This window comes from Prionailurus bengalensis, chromosome D4 (genome assembly GCF_016509475.1).
Source record: "Prionailurus bengalensis isolate Pbe53 chromosome D4, Fcat_Pben_1.1_paternal_pri, whole genome shotgun sequence".
Taxonomy (NCBI): domain Eukaryota; kingdom Metazoa; phylum Chordata; class Mammalia; order Carnivora; family Felidae; genus Prionailurus; species Prionailurus bengalensis.
Genome location: NC_057359.1, coordinates 72,705,858 through 72,721,533, shown reverse-complemented (window position 1 = coordinate 72,721,533; position 15,676 = coordinate 72,705,858). Strand labels below are relative to the sequence as shown.

Below are 15,676 nucleotides of genomic sequence, written 5' to 3'. Positions count from 1 at the left end.
TGGCAAGATTTAATTCTTTTTTATGGCCAAATAATATTCCATTGTATATATATGCTGCAACATCTTTATTGATTCATTAGTTGATGGACACTTGGGCTGTTTCCATAATTTGGCTATTGTAGGTAATGCTACTATAAACATTGAGGTGCATGTATCCCTTTGAATTAGTATTTTTGTATTCTTTGGTAAATACCTAGTAATGCAATTGGTGGATTGTAGAGTAGTTCTATTTTTAAGTTTTTGAGGAACCTCCATACTCTGTTCCATGGTCACTGTACCAGTTCGCATTCCCACCAACAGTGCAAGAGGGGTCTCCTTTTTCCACATCCTTGCCAACACCTGTTATTTCTCGAGTTGTTGATTTTAGCCATTCTTACAGGTGTGAGGTGATATCCCATAGTAGTTTTGATTTGTATTTCCCTCAGATAAGTAATGTTGAACATGTTTGCAGGTGTCTGTTGGCCATCTGTATGTCTTCTTTGGAAAAGTGTCTTCGTATCTTCTGCCCATGTTTTAATTGGATTATTCATTTTGGGGGTGTTGAGTTGCATCAGTTCTTTATATATTTTGGATACTAACCCTTTATTGTGTATGTCGTTTGCAAATATCTTCTCCCATTCCATTGGTTGCCTTTTAGTTTTGTTGATTGTTTCCTTCGCTGTGCAGAAGCTTTTTATTTTGTTGAAGTCTCAGTAATATATTTTTGCTTTTATCTCCCTTGCCACAGGAGAAATATCTAGAAGAAGTTGCTATGGCTGATGTCAAAGAAGTTAGGATTTTTATGGTTTCAGGTCTCATACTTAGGTCTTAAATCCATTTTGACTTTATTTTTATATATGGTGTAAGAAAGTGGTCCAGTTTCATTCTTTTGCATGTTGCTGTCCAATGTGTAATTTTGTTTTCACCATATTCTTGAACTCCATATAAATGCAGTAGTATGATACAGTATATATTCTTTTGTGAATGACTTCTTATGCTTGTGAGATTTATCTATGTTAGTGTATGGGGCAATAATTCATTCTCAGTGGCATAAATCATCGAGTGCATTTACAACAATCTATCCATACTAGAGTTGATAACGTAGCTGTTTCCAATTTGATGAGTAGAAACAATGCTGATGAGAACATTCTCATGTGTTTAGGTGCACATAAGCATGAACTGTCTTGAGTGTATTCATAGGAATAGAATACATAAGGTTTGTAGGATAGTCATATATTCAACATTAGTATATTGGGTCAGTTTTCCAAAGTTGTGCCAACTTGCACTCCCACTAGCAATATACTAGTTCTGATGTTCCACATTGTTATCAACTCTTGATATTGTCAGTCTTTTTTAATATCTAGTATTTTATTATGGTTTTAACTTACATTTCCCTGATGACCAGTGAGGTTAAGCATCTTTTCATATGTCTATTGGATATGGTTTTAGTCATTTAGATATAGCTTAGACATAACATTTGTTTCTCATTCACTTATAGTGGTTGGTGGCTGTTCTGAAGCTGTATGTGTTCTTTTTCTGGGAATCAGGTTGAAAGAACAGCCCATATTTAAGGGGGAAAGAGGAAAAAATTAGCAGAAACTAGTAATATCTTTTGAAGCTTCTGCTTGGATTTAGTATGGGTCATGTCTACTCATATTCCATAGGCCAGAGCATATTGTAAAACTGTGCTCAGTGTCAGTGGGTGAGGGAAGTATTCTCCCACAGGAGACATGGCAAGTTATGTCACCATGGATGGGGGTGAAAAATCCTTTCACAGGAAAAAGGGAAGGCACAAATACTCTGGAACACAAGTAAAGTCTACCACTTTGTTAGGTGCCTATGGAACTCTTTTGTTGTTTTCTTTTATTTGGACTTTCTTAGTGATTGCTAGTGAGGATTTTTTTTTTCTCCTTTTTTCTCTTTCTTAGTAAGTTCTGGATATAAAATTTGTTGGTTATGTGTATTGCAGATATTTTCTCCCACTCTGTTACTTGCCTTTTAAATCTCCTAATGTCGGGGCGCCTGGGTGGCGCAGTCGGTTAAGCGTCCGACTTCAGCCAGGTCATGATCTCGCGGTCTGTGAGTTCGAGCCCCGCGTCGGGCTCTGGGCTGATGGCTCAGAGCCTGGAGCCTGTTTCCGATTCTGTGTCTCCCTCTCTCTGCCCCTCCCCCGTTCATGCTCTGTCTCTCTCTGTCCCAAAAATAAATAAACGGTGAAAAAAAAATTAAAAATAAATAAATAAATAAATAAATCTCCTAATGTCTCTTATTAAATAAAATTCTTAAAAAAAAACCCAAAAACCTGACATACAGCATTAGTTTCAGATGTACAACATAATAATTTGACATTGTGTATATTGTAAATAAAATTAATTTCAATGTCAAGTTTATCAGTATTTTTCCTTCATAATTGTGCTTTTGTTTCTTGTTTAAGAAATCTTTCTCTACTCCAAAATTATGAAAATACTCTTCTGTTATCTTTCTGGAAGTTGAGATTTTCCTTTTTATTTCTTCTTATGTGCTTATTTAATTTCTTCTTGTCCCAAGCTGTCTGTATAAACTCGTGAAGAACGAAAGGGAATAATTTCCAGATGTTTAATACAAGAATTGTTTAAGTAATTGTATTTCTGTTATGCAAACACATCAGTGCTTTGCCTTTCTTTAGCAAAGGCTGAAGTTGTTTCCTACAATGGTACTCAACACCTAAACATTAAACATATTTTGGAGCATAATTACTATTCTGATATTTGTAGGATAGTTTAAGGATTAAGTTTTATCATCCAGTAGACCAAAATATTTGATCTTCAAAACTGACCAGGTTAAACAAACAGTAACATTGGAAATTGGTTGATTTTAACTTTGTATATGGCATTTATTGTCCATTGTAAATGTAAACTTTTAAATCTTGGTAATAGATCTTACAGTTAAAATGAGAAGGCTTGTCTGACTTGTCTTTTCGCATTGACAGTTCAGCTTGCAATTGGTCAAAACTCTCATCAGAAAAAGAGTAAATTATTTAAACAGTAGTTGTTTAAGAATTAGTATACACGTTAAAGATCATTCTGAAGATTAATGGGTAAAAAAATCACCAATTATAAAGGGTTTCAGCTATCACCAAATATAGAAGTAAATTGCATCTTTGTGTTCAACTTTAAAAAACACATAGGAAAAAATACATGAATAAAAAATGAAAAATAAGAAAATATGTAGGTATCAAGTCAGGATTCTTAACAGGTGCTACACAAATTATTTCCACATGAATACTTAAGAATATACTAAAAAAAACAACATATTTTAAAATACTAAGTATATTTAAAATATACCAAATATACCTTAAAATAAATTACAGAAAAAATTTCAGGATGCAACCCCTAAGTATGGTTTTTGGTACTTCAAATGAAACATCTGAAGATTGGGTTTGTTCAAAAAGGGATGAAGGATTATGTCCCCAATTATATGATAGCAGGTTGGCTTTTTTTTTTTTTTTTTTTTTGTATATATAACTAACAACCATGTGGATATGCAGTAATTTTTTTTTCTGTGAAATTCACTTCTCCAACCTTTAAGTTTTGTGATTCTTGAGGATTTCCCTTTAAAGGCCTTGATATTCAAACAGAAGTAATAATATTAACTTTTAATATTTTTAATATTTTTAGTAGTAAATGTGGACCATTATCCAAGACTTGTTTTATTAACAATATTGCCCTTGCTTTTCAGCGGGGATCTGATGAGCTTCTTTCTTCTGATGACATTGACGGACCCTTTACCATGAACAATTCTACTTCTACAGGTGTGTATGGTGAGTTTTCGTTTTTTCAGAATCTAGAATGTTTTCTTTCCATGAGTTTCAAAAAATTTTTTTCTTCGTTTGCTCATCTAAACATTTATTGAAATGCCATTATTTATAACAAAAACACTTATTGCAGTAAAGTTCAGTAAACATTTATTGTGGTAAAATTTATTGTAGGAAAGTTCACATAGATGAAGTTAGCAGTTGTGGCCCTTAAATTTTAACTTGTGTCTAATTCGATAATTCCTTTTTTGATTGATGTTCTTTGTGTTACATAATTGTGATAAAACTGTCAATATGTTGGTGACCCAGAACAATTGAGTAAAAGAGCTGGATTTAAAAGCTTGTGTTTAATGATGATTTAGAATAATAGAAGTATTAAAACTATAAGTTTACATGATTTTAAAAAATTGGAACATAATTTACATTCCATAAGTTACCACATTGTTTAAAAATACATGTTCTTAAAATTTAGGGACTGTGAAATGAACTGGAAGAGTGCAATACAGGAGGGAGGGTGAACAGTTAAGAGGCTATTGCTGTATAGGATTTCCCAGTTAGGGATGGTAATTAGTACTATAGCACTAGCAGTTGTAATGGAGAGAATTAGAGAATTCACAGAAGGTGAAATTGATAGTAACTGGTGATTAATTGAATATTTGGATAAGGGATTCCATTGATGATTTATCTCCAGGTTTAGGACTTGGATAATTAGATAGATGAGTGGTGGTGCCATTCATATAGAAACTGTAGGAAGAACAGAGTTGGGTAATATGGCAGGTTCTGATGTTTATATATTGAATTTGAAGTTCCTCTGCAACATCCACATGGAAATGTTGGGTAGTCATTGGGTTCTTCCCAACATCACAAGAGAAATTTGGAAGTTAGTATCATCCGCAGTTTAAAAGGCTTGAGAGTGGAGAGTGTCACAAAAGGCAAGATTTTTATCCAAATGTTTTTGGAGATATAGGAAGCAGGAATGAGTGAACCTCACTTTCCAGACCCTCAGCCACATGGTGTTTGGGAGAGTGAACAGCTTTTATGTGAGAACTCTATAAGAGAAGAGGGTTAGTTTCAGTTGAGGGAAAAGATAGAAAGAAAATTCACTGAAGAGATTAAGAATGTCTAGGAATTGGTTAACCATGGTACATTGCTCTAGAGGACTAAATGAATAGATTTTATGGGCAGGACAGCAGCAGAGTATTTGTTCACGTAGAAGTGTAAACGGATAATATGAGCATGAGACTAAAGCAGCTTTCTCAAACTGGAGCTGGTGTCAGAGTCACCTGGAGGGCCTGTTAAAGCATGGTTGCTGAGTCCATACCCAGAATTTCTAATAAAGTAGATCTGAGGTGGGTCCTAAGAATTTGCATTTCCACAAGTTCCCTGATAACAGTGATGCTACTGCAGAGCCACACTTTGAGAACTGCTGTATTAATACTAGAACCTGATGTTTCTAAACCTGATTATCCTCTTGGTGTAGGATGCTAAAAAAATGTCCTTATTCCTAGAGTTACAGTACACCTAGGGTTGGGCCCATATGTTTGTTCTTTTAAAAACAGGTCACTTTGTTTGGTCATGTTTATGAACTACCAGGATGGATGACCAGGAGGATTTTCATCCTGGTTGATTGATTACTTAGGGAAAAAAAAAAAAAATGAAATGTGAGTTTAGCTGGCAACAAGAGTTTGTTGTGTTTTTTGCTTTTATGTTTTGAATTTCTTCTTATATCCCATTCCATTCTATGTTCAGCCCACCCTATTTAATAGCTCTTTCTGCAAAGCTCTATAAATGGTAACTTCTCAGACTTTATGACTAAAAAATGTCTATTTCATTATCACTATTGAATGTTAGTTAGCTATTTAGAATTTTAGGTTGACAGTTACTTCTCTCTACACTTTGAAGGTATGATTCTCTTTTAGCTTCTATTGTTGGGAAGTTTGTGAGCAGGCTTACTACTCTGTAGGTAAAATTACTTCTCTGTAGTTATTTTTAACATTTTTCTCTTTATTTTTGTTCATTGGTTTAGCTGTTTGTAGGTATGGATCACAGGTTCTCAAACCTGGATACTCACTAAAATAGCTTGGGAAGCTTTGAGGGAAACAAAGATACTTTGACCTACCCCACACCAATTCTAAAATCTCTGGGTGGTGTAGGTTTAGGCACTGTTTTTCTTTCTTTCTTTCTTTCTTTCTTTCTTTCTTTCTTTCTTTCTTTCTTTCTTTCTTTCTTTCTTTCTTTCTTTTTTAAGCTTCTTAGGTGATAATCTAAGGTTCAGCCAGTATTAAGGACCATTGCTGGAGACTTAACTTTCATTTATCCTGTTTTGGAGTGACCCAGCTCTTCACAGAACTGCCTCCTGTGGGCACCTGGGTGGCTCTGACTTCATTTTGGCTCAGATCATGATCTCTCTCTCTCTCTTTCTCTCTCTCTCTCTCTCTCTCTCTTCCTCTCTCTCTTCCTTTCTCTCTCAAAATAAATAAAATTAACCTTAAAAAAAAAAAAAAGAAGCAGCTCCTTCTGTAACTCCAGTTAGACATGTATGAGACCCATTTCATTCAGTCCTGTATTTGTTTTAACGTCTTATATTGTCATGTCTTTTTCCTTGAGGTCCTGTATTTTGGATAATTTCTTTAAAATGTTTTTCTGATTCACTCATTCTCTGTTCAACTTTGTCTAGTGTACTGTTTAATTCTTCTGTTGAATATTTGCTTATTATATTCTAGTGTTTTTCCTTGTGTGAGTAATAGTTTTTAGCTGAATTGTTTTTTCTTCTGTGAGAATCTCTAAGGTGTTTTGTGGTTTGCTCTGCTAGATTTTCTAAGGTACCACCAGCCCCTACATCTTCTAATGTATATGTTAATTTATTACCTTGGAGATTCTTAAGCCAGAGAGGAAGAGAAAATTCAGAATGTAAATTCCTGAACAGAGATAGGCTTCCTTTTTAAATGTTTCTGGTAGATGGGAAATTTCTCCCCTTCCCTCGCCTACCCTTCTTTTCTTTCTTTCTTTCTTTCTTTCTTTCTTTCTTTCTTTCTTTCTTTCTATGGGAAATTTCTAATTTTAGTTTGCATTTGCTGAGAGGTTTGGCTGTTGACACCTGGAAATTTTACCTTTTTTTTTTTGGAGGTCACTTACACACAAAAATATTTTTATGATATTTGGTCTAATATTTGCAAACTTCAAAAAACTTTAAACTTTCAAGATTTTGGTGTTCCATTCCATGACTATATTCTAATTGATTTTGAACAAATTTGGAGAGAAAGGCTTTACTGATCATTTACAAAGGAGTTTAATCCCTGTGTAAGGTGATTTTTTTGTTTTGTTTTTTTTTTGCTTTTAGTTTTTAGGTTTGAGAGAGCATGAACAAGGGAGGGGCGGGGGGGGAGGGGAGACAGAGGAATTGAAGCATGCTCTGCACTGACAGCAGCAAGCCCAGTGTGGGGCTTGAACTCATGAACTGTGAGATCATGACCTGAGCGGAAGTTGGATGCTCAGCCGACTGAGCCACTTAGTGCCCCAGGTATTTTTTTAAAAATACAAAAATTTATTTTATTTTATTTTTTATTTTTTAAAGTTTACATCCAAATTAGCATATCGTGAAGCAATGATTTCAGGAGTAGATTCCTTAATGCCCCTTACCCATTTAGCCCATCCCCCCTCCCACACCCCCTCCCGTAATCCTCTGTTTGTTCTCCATATTTATGAATCTCTTCTGTTTTGTCCCCCTCCCTGTTTTTATATTATTTTTGTTTCCCTTCCCTTATGTTCATCTGTTTTGTCTCTTAAAGTCCTCATATGAGTGAAGTCATACGATTTTTGTCTTTCTCTGACTAATTTCACTTAGCGTAATACCCTCCAGTTTCATCCATGTAGTTGCAAATGGCAAGATTTCATTCTTTTTGATTGCCAAGGAATACTCCATTGTATATATATACCACATCTTCTTTATCCATTCATCCATTGATGGACATTTGGGCTCTTTCCATACTTTAGCTATTGTTGGTAGTGGTGCTATAAAGATACAAAAATTTTTTAAATTGCATTGATAATGGGTAGAATCACAAAATTTTTGTGGTTCTAAATGTGGATTTAAAAATAATTTGTAAAATTTGACAATTATAGCTTCTTTCTATTAGTAGAATATTGCTTGTTTGGTAAAGGAGTTATGTATGCACCAGACCAATTGCACATACACGTCTGCCCCTGGGACTGTCAGAACAGTATTTTTATCATGACACGGTTGCACCAAAACTTACATTTGTATTACTGCCTCATAAAAAGTTGATGTTGAAGGTAGAACTTTTAAAACTCAATTTTCATTAATGTTAGATATTTCACTTTTGATAGAATGACTTCCCAGAAGCTATACTTTGATTCCTTGAGATGATTCAACATTAAACCTTTATTGGGTAATAACGGATATTTCAGTGTTAGCAGATGATGATAAAACTGATAAAATGTAGCTGTTGGCATAGTTCTGTTAATGGGGTCAACATATTAACACCTTTACACATGGAGAAGAAACTTTGCAAGTAAATTAATTACAAATTTATGGATTTACCGCAAGATATAAAAATTGGAATGGTGATAAACAAAATTGTGTCTTTCTATCTGGGAACCTGACCTGTGATTTCATATTTGTGGGTCCTGTTTTATGTCCTTTGGTAATTATGAAAATGTTCTACATATTTCTTCATGAAATGTATACCTTTCCTTTTAAATTTAATCTTAGGAATTATCGCATAGATGGTTTATTGTGTACCCCAATACTTTTCTGTTTTCTTCTGTTTTCTTTAGTGACAGAACCCTAATTTTCATCTGGGCATATTGTCTCCCAAATTAAACAGCTACTTTTCAGTCTTCCTTACAGCTAGATGTGATTAAGTCCTGGCTAATGAGATGTAAGAGGAAGTTATAGAAGTTACTTCTGGAGTATTTCTACATGGGTATACTTTTTCCTCTTTTATCCTACTGCCTGTGGGAGTTCCAGTTTCCATTTTAGAGGATGAAGTTGAAGGCTGCACCCCAACAGAAAGACAAGTAGAGCCTGAGTCACTGATAACTTTGTATGTCACCATTCCACGTTTGGAATGTCTACATTTAGACTTTTTACATGACTGACAAGTTAACTTTTTTTTGAAGCAGCTGTTATTTCAAATATATTATTATTATATGCAGGACTAGGATTTCGGATCACAATGGACAACTGAGGCAAGCCCTATTATCACTTTGCCATTTTTTTTTTTAGACTTTATGTAAGCTGCGGGGGCAGGGTGGGGGCACAGTGGAGGGGAACCCAAGCAAACATGGCAGAATTGCTGAGTTGAATAGACAGATCCAGGTTTGAAAGGCTGAGGCTAGGAGCTGTGGAGGCAGTGTATGGGAGAGAAGGGAGCTCTGTGAGAAAAGTGCTCTAGAAAGCTACCTTTGAATCTATTGCCAAATAGTAAGCCACACATGCCTTACTGCTAATGGTACACCAGCTCTAGCGTAAACGCTACCATTCTACACCCACACTAACAAAGCTTAAAAACAGATTCCAGGGGCGCCTGGGTGGCTCAGTTAGTTAAGCGTCTGACTTTGGCTCAGGTCATGATCTCATGGTTTGTGGGTTCGAGCCTTGCATCGGGCTCTGTGCTCACAGCTCAGAGCCTGGAGCCTGCTTCAGATTCTGTGTCTCCCTCTCTCTCTGCCCCTCTCTCGCTCGTGCTCTGTCTCTCTTCTCTCTCAAGAATAAATAAACATTAAAAAAATTTTAAATTAAAAAAAAAAAAAAGACTCCAAAATAATTGCCTGATATGAAATTACCTTTTTTTCCAGAAAAGAGTCTGGCATGTTAAAGTTATAAAACAAATCCTTGTGCTCACGATGTTGACTGTTGAGTCAAAAATTGCCAAACATAGAAAGAATCACAAAACTGTGACTCATAACCAGGAGAAAAATCAGTCAACAGAAGCAGACCTAAAAAATGACAGAAGTGATGAAATTAGCAGATTTGGACTTTGAAATGGTTATTAAAAGTACGTTTAAGGATTTAAAGGAAAATATTAGTATAAGACAGAAAAATGGAACCTATAAAAAATCAAATATAATTTCTAAAGATAAAAATACATCTAAAAAACAGGGGCGCCTGGGTGGCGCAGTCGGTTAAGCGTCCGACTTCAGCCAGGTCACGATCTCGCGGTCCGTGAGTTCGAGCCCCGCGTCAGGCTCTGGGCTGATGGCTCAGAGCCTGGAGCCTGTTTCCGATTCTGTCTCCCTCTCTCTCTGCCCCTCCCCCTTTCATGCTCTGTCTCTCTCTGTCCCAAAAATAAATAAACGTTGAAAAAAAAATTTTTAAAAACACATGGCATTGCATTAATAGCACATTATATAGTTATATAATGATCACTGAATTTAAAGACATCAGTAGAGGGACGCCTGGTCCTCCTGGTTAGTAGAGCACACAACTCTTAATCTCGAAGTTGTGAGTGTGAGCCCCACGTTGGGTGTAGAGATTGCTTAAAAATAAAATCCTAAAAACAAACAAACAAATAAACCACAATAGAAATGAAAGCATACAGACCAAAAGAGATTGAGGAAGAAATGAATAGTTTACTATAGAACAAAAATTAGGTGGTCTGACCATATATGTAATTAAAGTTCCAAAAAGAAAGATGGGGGTAGGGAAGCAGATATATCTGCCTCTCCCAGTGACTTCTAGTGGATTTAAAGGCCTGGTGCTCTTTGCTTCTTCCTTCATTTTTCCTCTTTTACCTTATTTGGGAGTGAGGCATCAAAAACTAAGACATTAGAAAACAACTGTATCTACAGGGAAAATTAGAAAGTGATAGTATATGCCTAGGCAAAGGCTCGGAAGAAACCAGAAGAAAAGACCTTAAGTTTACACTTGAGGCTGATTCTTGGTACAGAGAAATAGCCTACAACAATCAAAAAAAGAAAAACAGTAACAAAACGGAAGACCCTGAGGAAGGGGAAGAATCTGATTTCCAGAGTTACCACAGCGACAAATTTGATGCAAAACAGGAGTATAAATATCCAAGAAGCTTAATGAATTCCAAGTAAGGTGAACTCGAGGACACCTCCCATGAGACACATTATAATAAACTTTCTGCAAAGAATCGTGAAAGCAGAAGGAATCAACTCATCACACACAAGGATCCTCAATGAGAATATGAGCACATTTCTCATCAGGAACTTTGGGCACCAGAAAGCAGTGAGCCAATCTATTCAAAGTACTAAAAGAATTAAACTGTCAACCAAGTGTCCAATACTTGGCAAAACTGTCCTTAAAAAGTATCTTTGTGTTGGAATGCAAGCTGGTGCAGCCGCTTTGGAAAACAGTGTGGAGGTTCCTCAAAAAACTAAAAATAGAACTACCCTACGACTCAGCAATTGCACTACTGGGTATTTATCCAAGGGATACAGGTGGGCTGTTTCGAAGGGACACATGCACCCCAATGTTTATAGCAGCACTACGAACAATATCCAAAGTATGGAAAGAGCCCAAATGTCCATCAATGGATGAATGGATAAAGAAGATGTGGTATATATACACAATGGAGTATTACTTGGCAATCAAAAAGAATGAAATGCCATTTGCAACTACATGGATGGAACTGGAGGGTATTACGCTAAGTGAAACTAGTCAGAGAAAGACAAAAATCATATGACTTCACTCATATGAGGACTTTAAGAGACAAAACAGATGAACATAAGGGAAGGGAAACAAAAATAATATAAAAACAGGGAGGGGGACAAAACAGAAGAGATTCATAAATATGGAGAACAAACAGAGGGTTACGGGAGGGGGTGTGGGAGGGGGGATGGGCTAAATGGGTAAGGGGCATTAAGGAATCTACTCCTGAAATCATTGCTTCACGATATGCTAATTTGGATGTAAACTTTAAAAAATAAAAAATAAAATTAAAAAAAAGTATCTTTGTGTTTTGTGGTACTGGGTGGCTTAGTTGGTTAAGTGTCCAACTGTGGCTCAGGTCATGATCTCATGAACTCGTGAGTTCATGAGTTCAAAAAGTATCTTTATGTTTTATTTTAAATAAATTGGATTTAAAAATAAATTAGGTCATTTACATGTAGCATACCTGGCTCTATGGGCCAATCACGAATTAAGAAAAAAAAAGAGAGGGGCATCTGGTTGGCTTGGTTGGTGGAATGTTCAACTCTTGATCTTGGAGTTGCAAGTTCGAGCTCCACATTGAGTATAGAGATTACGTGAAAATAAAATCTTTTAAAAAAGAGAAAGAAATTAAGACATTTCCAGATAAACAGAAGCTGAGGGAGTTTATTACCACTAGACCTGCCCTGCAAGAAAAACTCAAAGAAGTCCTTTAGCTTGAAAATGAAGGCCATGAGACAGTAACTAAAAGCCATGTAAAGGAATAAATATCTCAATGAAAGTAAATACAAGGGCAATTATAAAAGTTAGTATTTTATTATGTGTGTATGTATTTATTTATTTATATCCAAGTTAGTTAGCATATAATGCAATAATGGTTTCAGTAGTAGATTCCAGTAATTCATCCCCTATGTATAACACCCAGTGCTCATCCCAACAAGTGCCCTCCTCAGTGTCTCATACCCATTTAGCCTGTCCCCACACTCATAACCCCTCCAGCAGTCCTCAGGTCTCTGTATTTAAGAGTCTAAAAAGCTAGTGGTTTTTGAACAATGATTATAACTCTTCCTTTTATTTTCTGCATTATTTAAGCTGTTACTTTTTTCCTGTAAGTTTTAATTTTAATCCTACTTAGTTAACATACAGTATTGTATTAGTTTCAGCTGTACAGTATAGTGATTCAACAGTTCATACATCATCCAGTTCTTATCACAAATTCACTCTTTAATCCCCATTGCCTATTTAACCCATTCCCCCTCCCCTCCCCTCTGGTAACCATCAGGTTGTTCTCTGTAATTAAGAGTCTGTCTCACAATACCACCATCTTCCAGTAATTCGCCAAAATGACCAACACAAAGGGAAAGAGGAGAGGTACTCGCTATATGTTCTCTAGGCCTTTTAGAAAACATGGAGTTGTTCCTTTGGCAACATACATGCGAATCTACAAGAAAGGTGATATTGTGGACATCAAGGGAATGGGCACTGTTCAAAAAGGAATGCCCGACAAATGTTACCACGGAAGAGTCTACAGTGTTACCCATCATGCTAATGGCATTGTCGTAAACAAACAAGGGCAAGATTCTTGCTAAGAGAATTAATGTACGTATCGAGCACATTAAGCACTCAAAGAGCCAAGACAGCTTCCTGAAGCGTGTGAAGGAAAATGATCAGAAAAAGAAGGAAGCCAAGGAGAAAGGTACTTGGGTTCAACTGAAGCGCCAGCCTGCCCCACCCAGAGAAGCACACTTTGTGAGAACCAATGGAAAGGAGCCTGAGCTGTTCGAACCCATTCCCTATGAATTCATGGCGCGATAAATGTAAAAAAAATAAAAGACGTCAAGACTGTAAAAAAAAAAAAAAAAAAAAAAAAAGAGTCTGTCTCTTGGTTTCTCTCTCACTTTTTTTTCCTTTTGCTCTTAGTTCCACATATGTTTCTTAAATTCCACATATGAGTAAAATCGTATGGTATTTGTCATTCTCTAATGGACTTATTTCATTTAGCATAATACTCTCTGCCTACATCCATGTCAGTGCAAATGGCAAGACTTCATTCTTTTTTATAGCTGAATAATATTTGGTGTGTGTGTGTACACATACATACATATACCTATATACATATATACAGAAGATGTATATATACCACATATTCTTTTTTTTAATGTTTATTTATTTTTGAGACAGAGAGAAAGACTGAGCGCAAGTGGGGGAGGGGCAGAGAGAGGGGGAGACACAGAATCCGAAGCAGGTTTCAGGCTCTGAGGTTCAGCACAGAGCCTGACTCAGGGCTTGAACTCACAAACTGTGAGATCATGACCTGAGCTGAAGTTGGACACTTAATCAACTGAGCCACCCTGGTGCTCCTATATACCACATATTCTTTATCCATTTATTTATTGATGGACACTAAGGCTGCTTCTATATCTTTGATATTGTGAATAGTGCCGCTATAAACATACAGGCCACATGTATCCCTTTGAATTAGTGCTGCTATAAACATAGGGGTGCAGGGGACGCCTGGGTGGCTCAGTCAGTTGAGTGTTCGACTTCGGCTCAGATCATGATCTCATGGTTCGTGGGTTCAAGCCCTGCGTCGGGCTCTGTGCTGGAGCCTGCTTTGGATATTGTGTGTTTCTCTCTCTCTGCTTTTTCCCTGTCTGCTCCTACTCTGTCTCTCTCAAAAATAAATAAACATTTAAAAAAATTTTTTTAAACACATAGGGGTACATATATCCCTTTGAATTAATGTTTTTGTATTCCTTGGGTAAATACTCACTAGTGTGATTGTGGGATCATAAGGTAGTTCTGCTTTTAACTTTTTGAGGAACCTCCATATGGTTTTCCAGCGTGGCTGCACCAGTTTGCATTCCCACCAGTGGTGTACAAGGGTTCCTTTTTCTCCACATTCTCACCAATACCTCTTCATTCTTGTGTTATTGATTTTAGCCATTCTGACAGATGTGAGGTGATGTCTCACTATAGTTTTGATTTGCATTTCCCTGTTGGTAAGTGATGATGAGCATCTTTTCGTGCGTCTGTTAGGCATCTGGATGTCTTCTTTGGAAAAATGTCTGTTCATGTTTTCTACCCATTTTTTTTTTTTTAATTTTTTTTTTTTTTCAACGTTTATTTATTTTTGGGACAGAGAGAGACAGAGCATGAACGGGGGAGGGGCAGAGAGAGAGGGAGACACAGAATCGGAAACAGGCTCCAGACTCTGAGCCATCAGCCCAGAGCCTGACGCGGGGCTCGAACTCACGGACCGCAAGATCGTGACCTGGCTGAAGTCGGACGCTTAACCGACTGCGCCACCCAGGCGCCCCATCTACCCATTTTTTAATTGGGTTATTTGTGGGTTTTTTGGGTGTTGAGTGTTGTAAGTTATTTATTTTTAATATTTATTTTTGAGAGAGAACACCAGCACGAGAGGGGGAGAGGCAGAGAGAGAGAGCAGGATAGACATCCAAAGTGGGCTCTGTGCTGACAGCAAAAAGTCCGATGCTTGACTTGAACTCAAGAACCCTGAGATCATGACCTGAGCCAAAGTCAGATGCTTAACCAACTGACTAAGCCACCCAGGCGCTTCTATAAGTTCTTTATGTGTTTTGGATACTAACCCCTTGTCAGATATGCTTTTTACAAGTCTCTTCTCCCATTCTGTAGATTGCCTTTTATTTTTGTTGACTGTTTCCTTCACTTTGCAGAAACTTAATTTTGCTGTAGTCCAAATAGTTTTTGTTTTTTGTTTCCCATGCCTCGGTTGACATCTAGAAAGAAGTTGCTAGGGCCAGTATCCAAGAAGTTACTGTCCCTGTTCTGTTCTAGGATTTTTATGGTTTCAGACCTCACATTTAGGTCATTAATCCATTTTGACTTTATTTTTGTGTATGGTTTAAGAAAGTAGTCCAGTTTCGTTCTTTTTCATGTTGCTGTCCAGTTTTTCAACACCATTTGTTGAAGAGACTTTTTGTCCTCATTGGATATTCTTTCCTGCTTTGTCAAAGATGAATTGACTATATAATTGTGGGTTTATTTCTGGATTTTCTCTCCTTTTTTTCTTTTCTCTTTTTTAAGAGGGAGGGGGAAGAGAGAGAGAGTCAGAGTCAGAGTCCTAAGCAGGCTCCAAGCTCAGTGTAGAGCCTGATACGGGGCTCAGTGCCACAATCCTCGGATCATGACCTGAGCCTAAATCAAGAGTTGGAGGCTCAACTGCCCCCTGCATTATCTCTTCTGTTCCATTGATCTGTGTGTCTAATTTTTGAGCCAGT

At 36.8% G+C, this 15,676-nt stretch overlaps 1 protein-coding gene across 6 annotated transcripts in view; it reads left to right on the top strand.

The window, feature by feature from the left end:
- The window catches only part of PTBP3 (polypyrimidine tract binding protein 3), a 121,479-nt gene that overhangs the window by 35,982 nt on the left and 69,821 nt on the right, over window positions 1-15,676 (top strand). For 3 of the 6 annotated variants that reach the window (XM_043566339.1, XM_043566343.1, XM_043566341.1), the window contains one exon: window positions 3,697-3,769. In XM_043566339.1, coding sequence (XP_043422274.1) covers window positions 3,697-3,769 — 73 coding nt within the window. Of the gene's footprint in view, window positions 1-3,696; window positions 3,779-15,676 lie in introns of those variants that run through there. The other 3 variants (XM_043566338.1, XM_043566342.1, XM_043566340.1) reach the window with 1 other exon arrangement.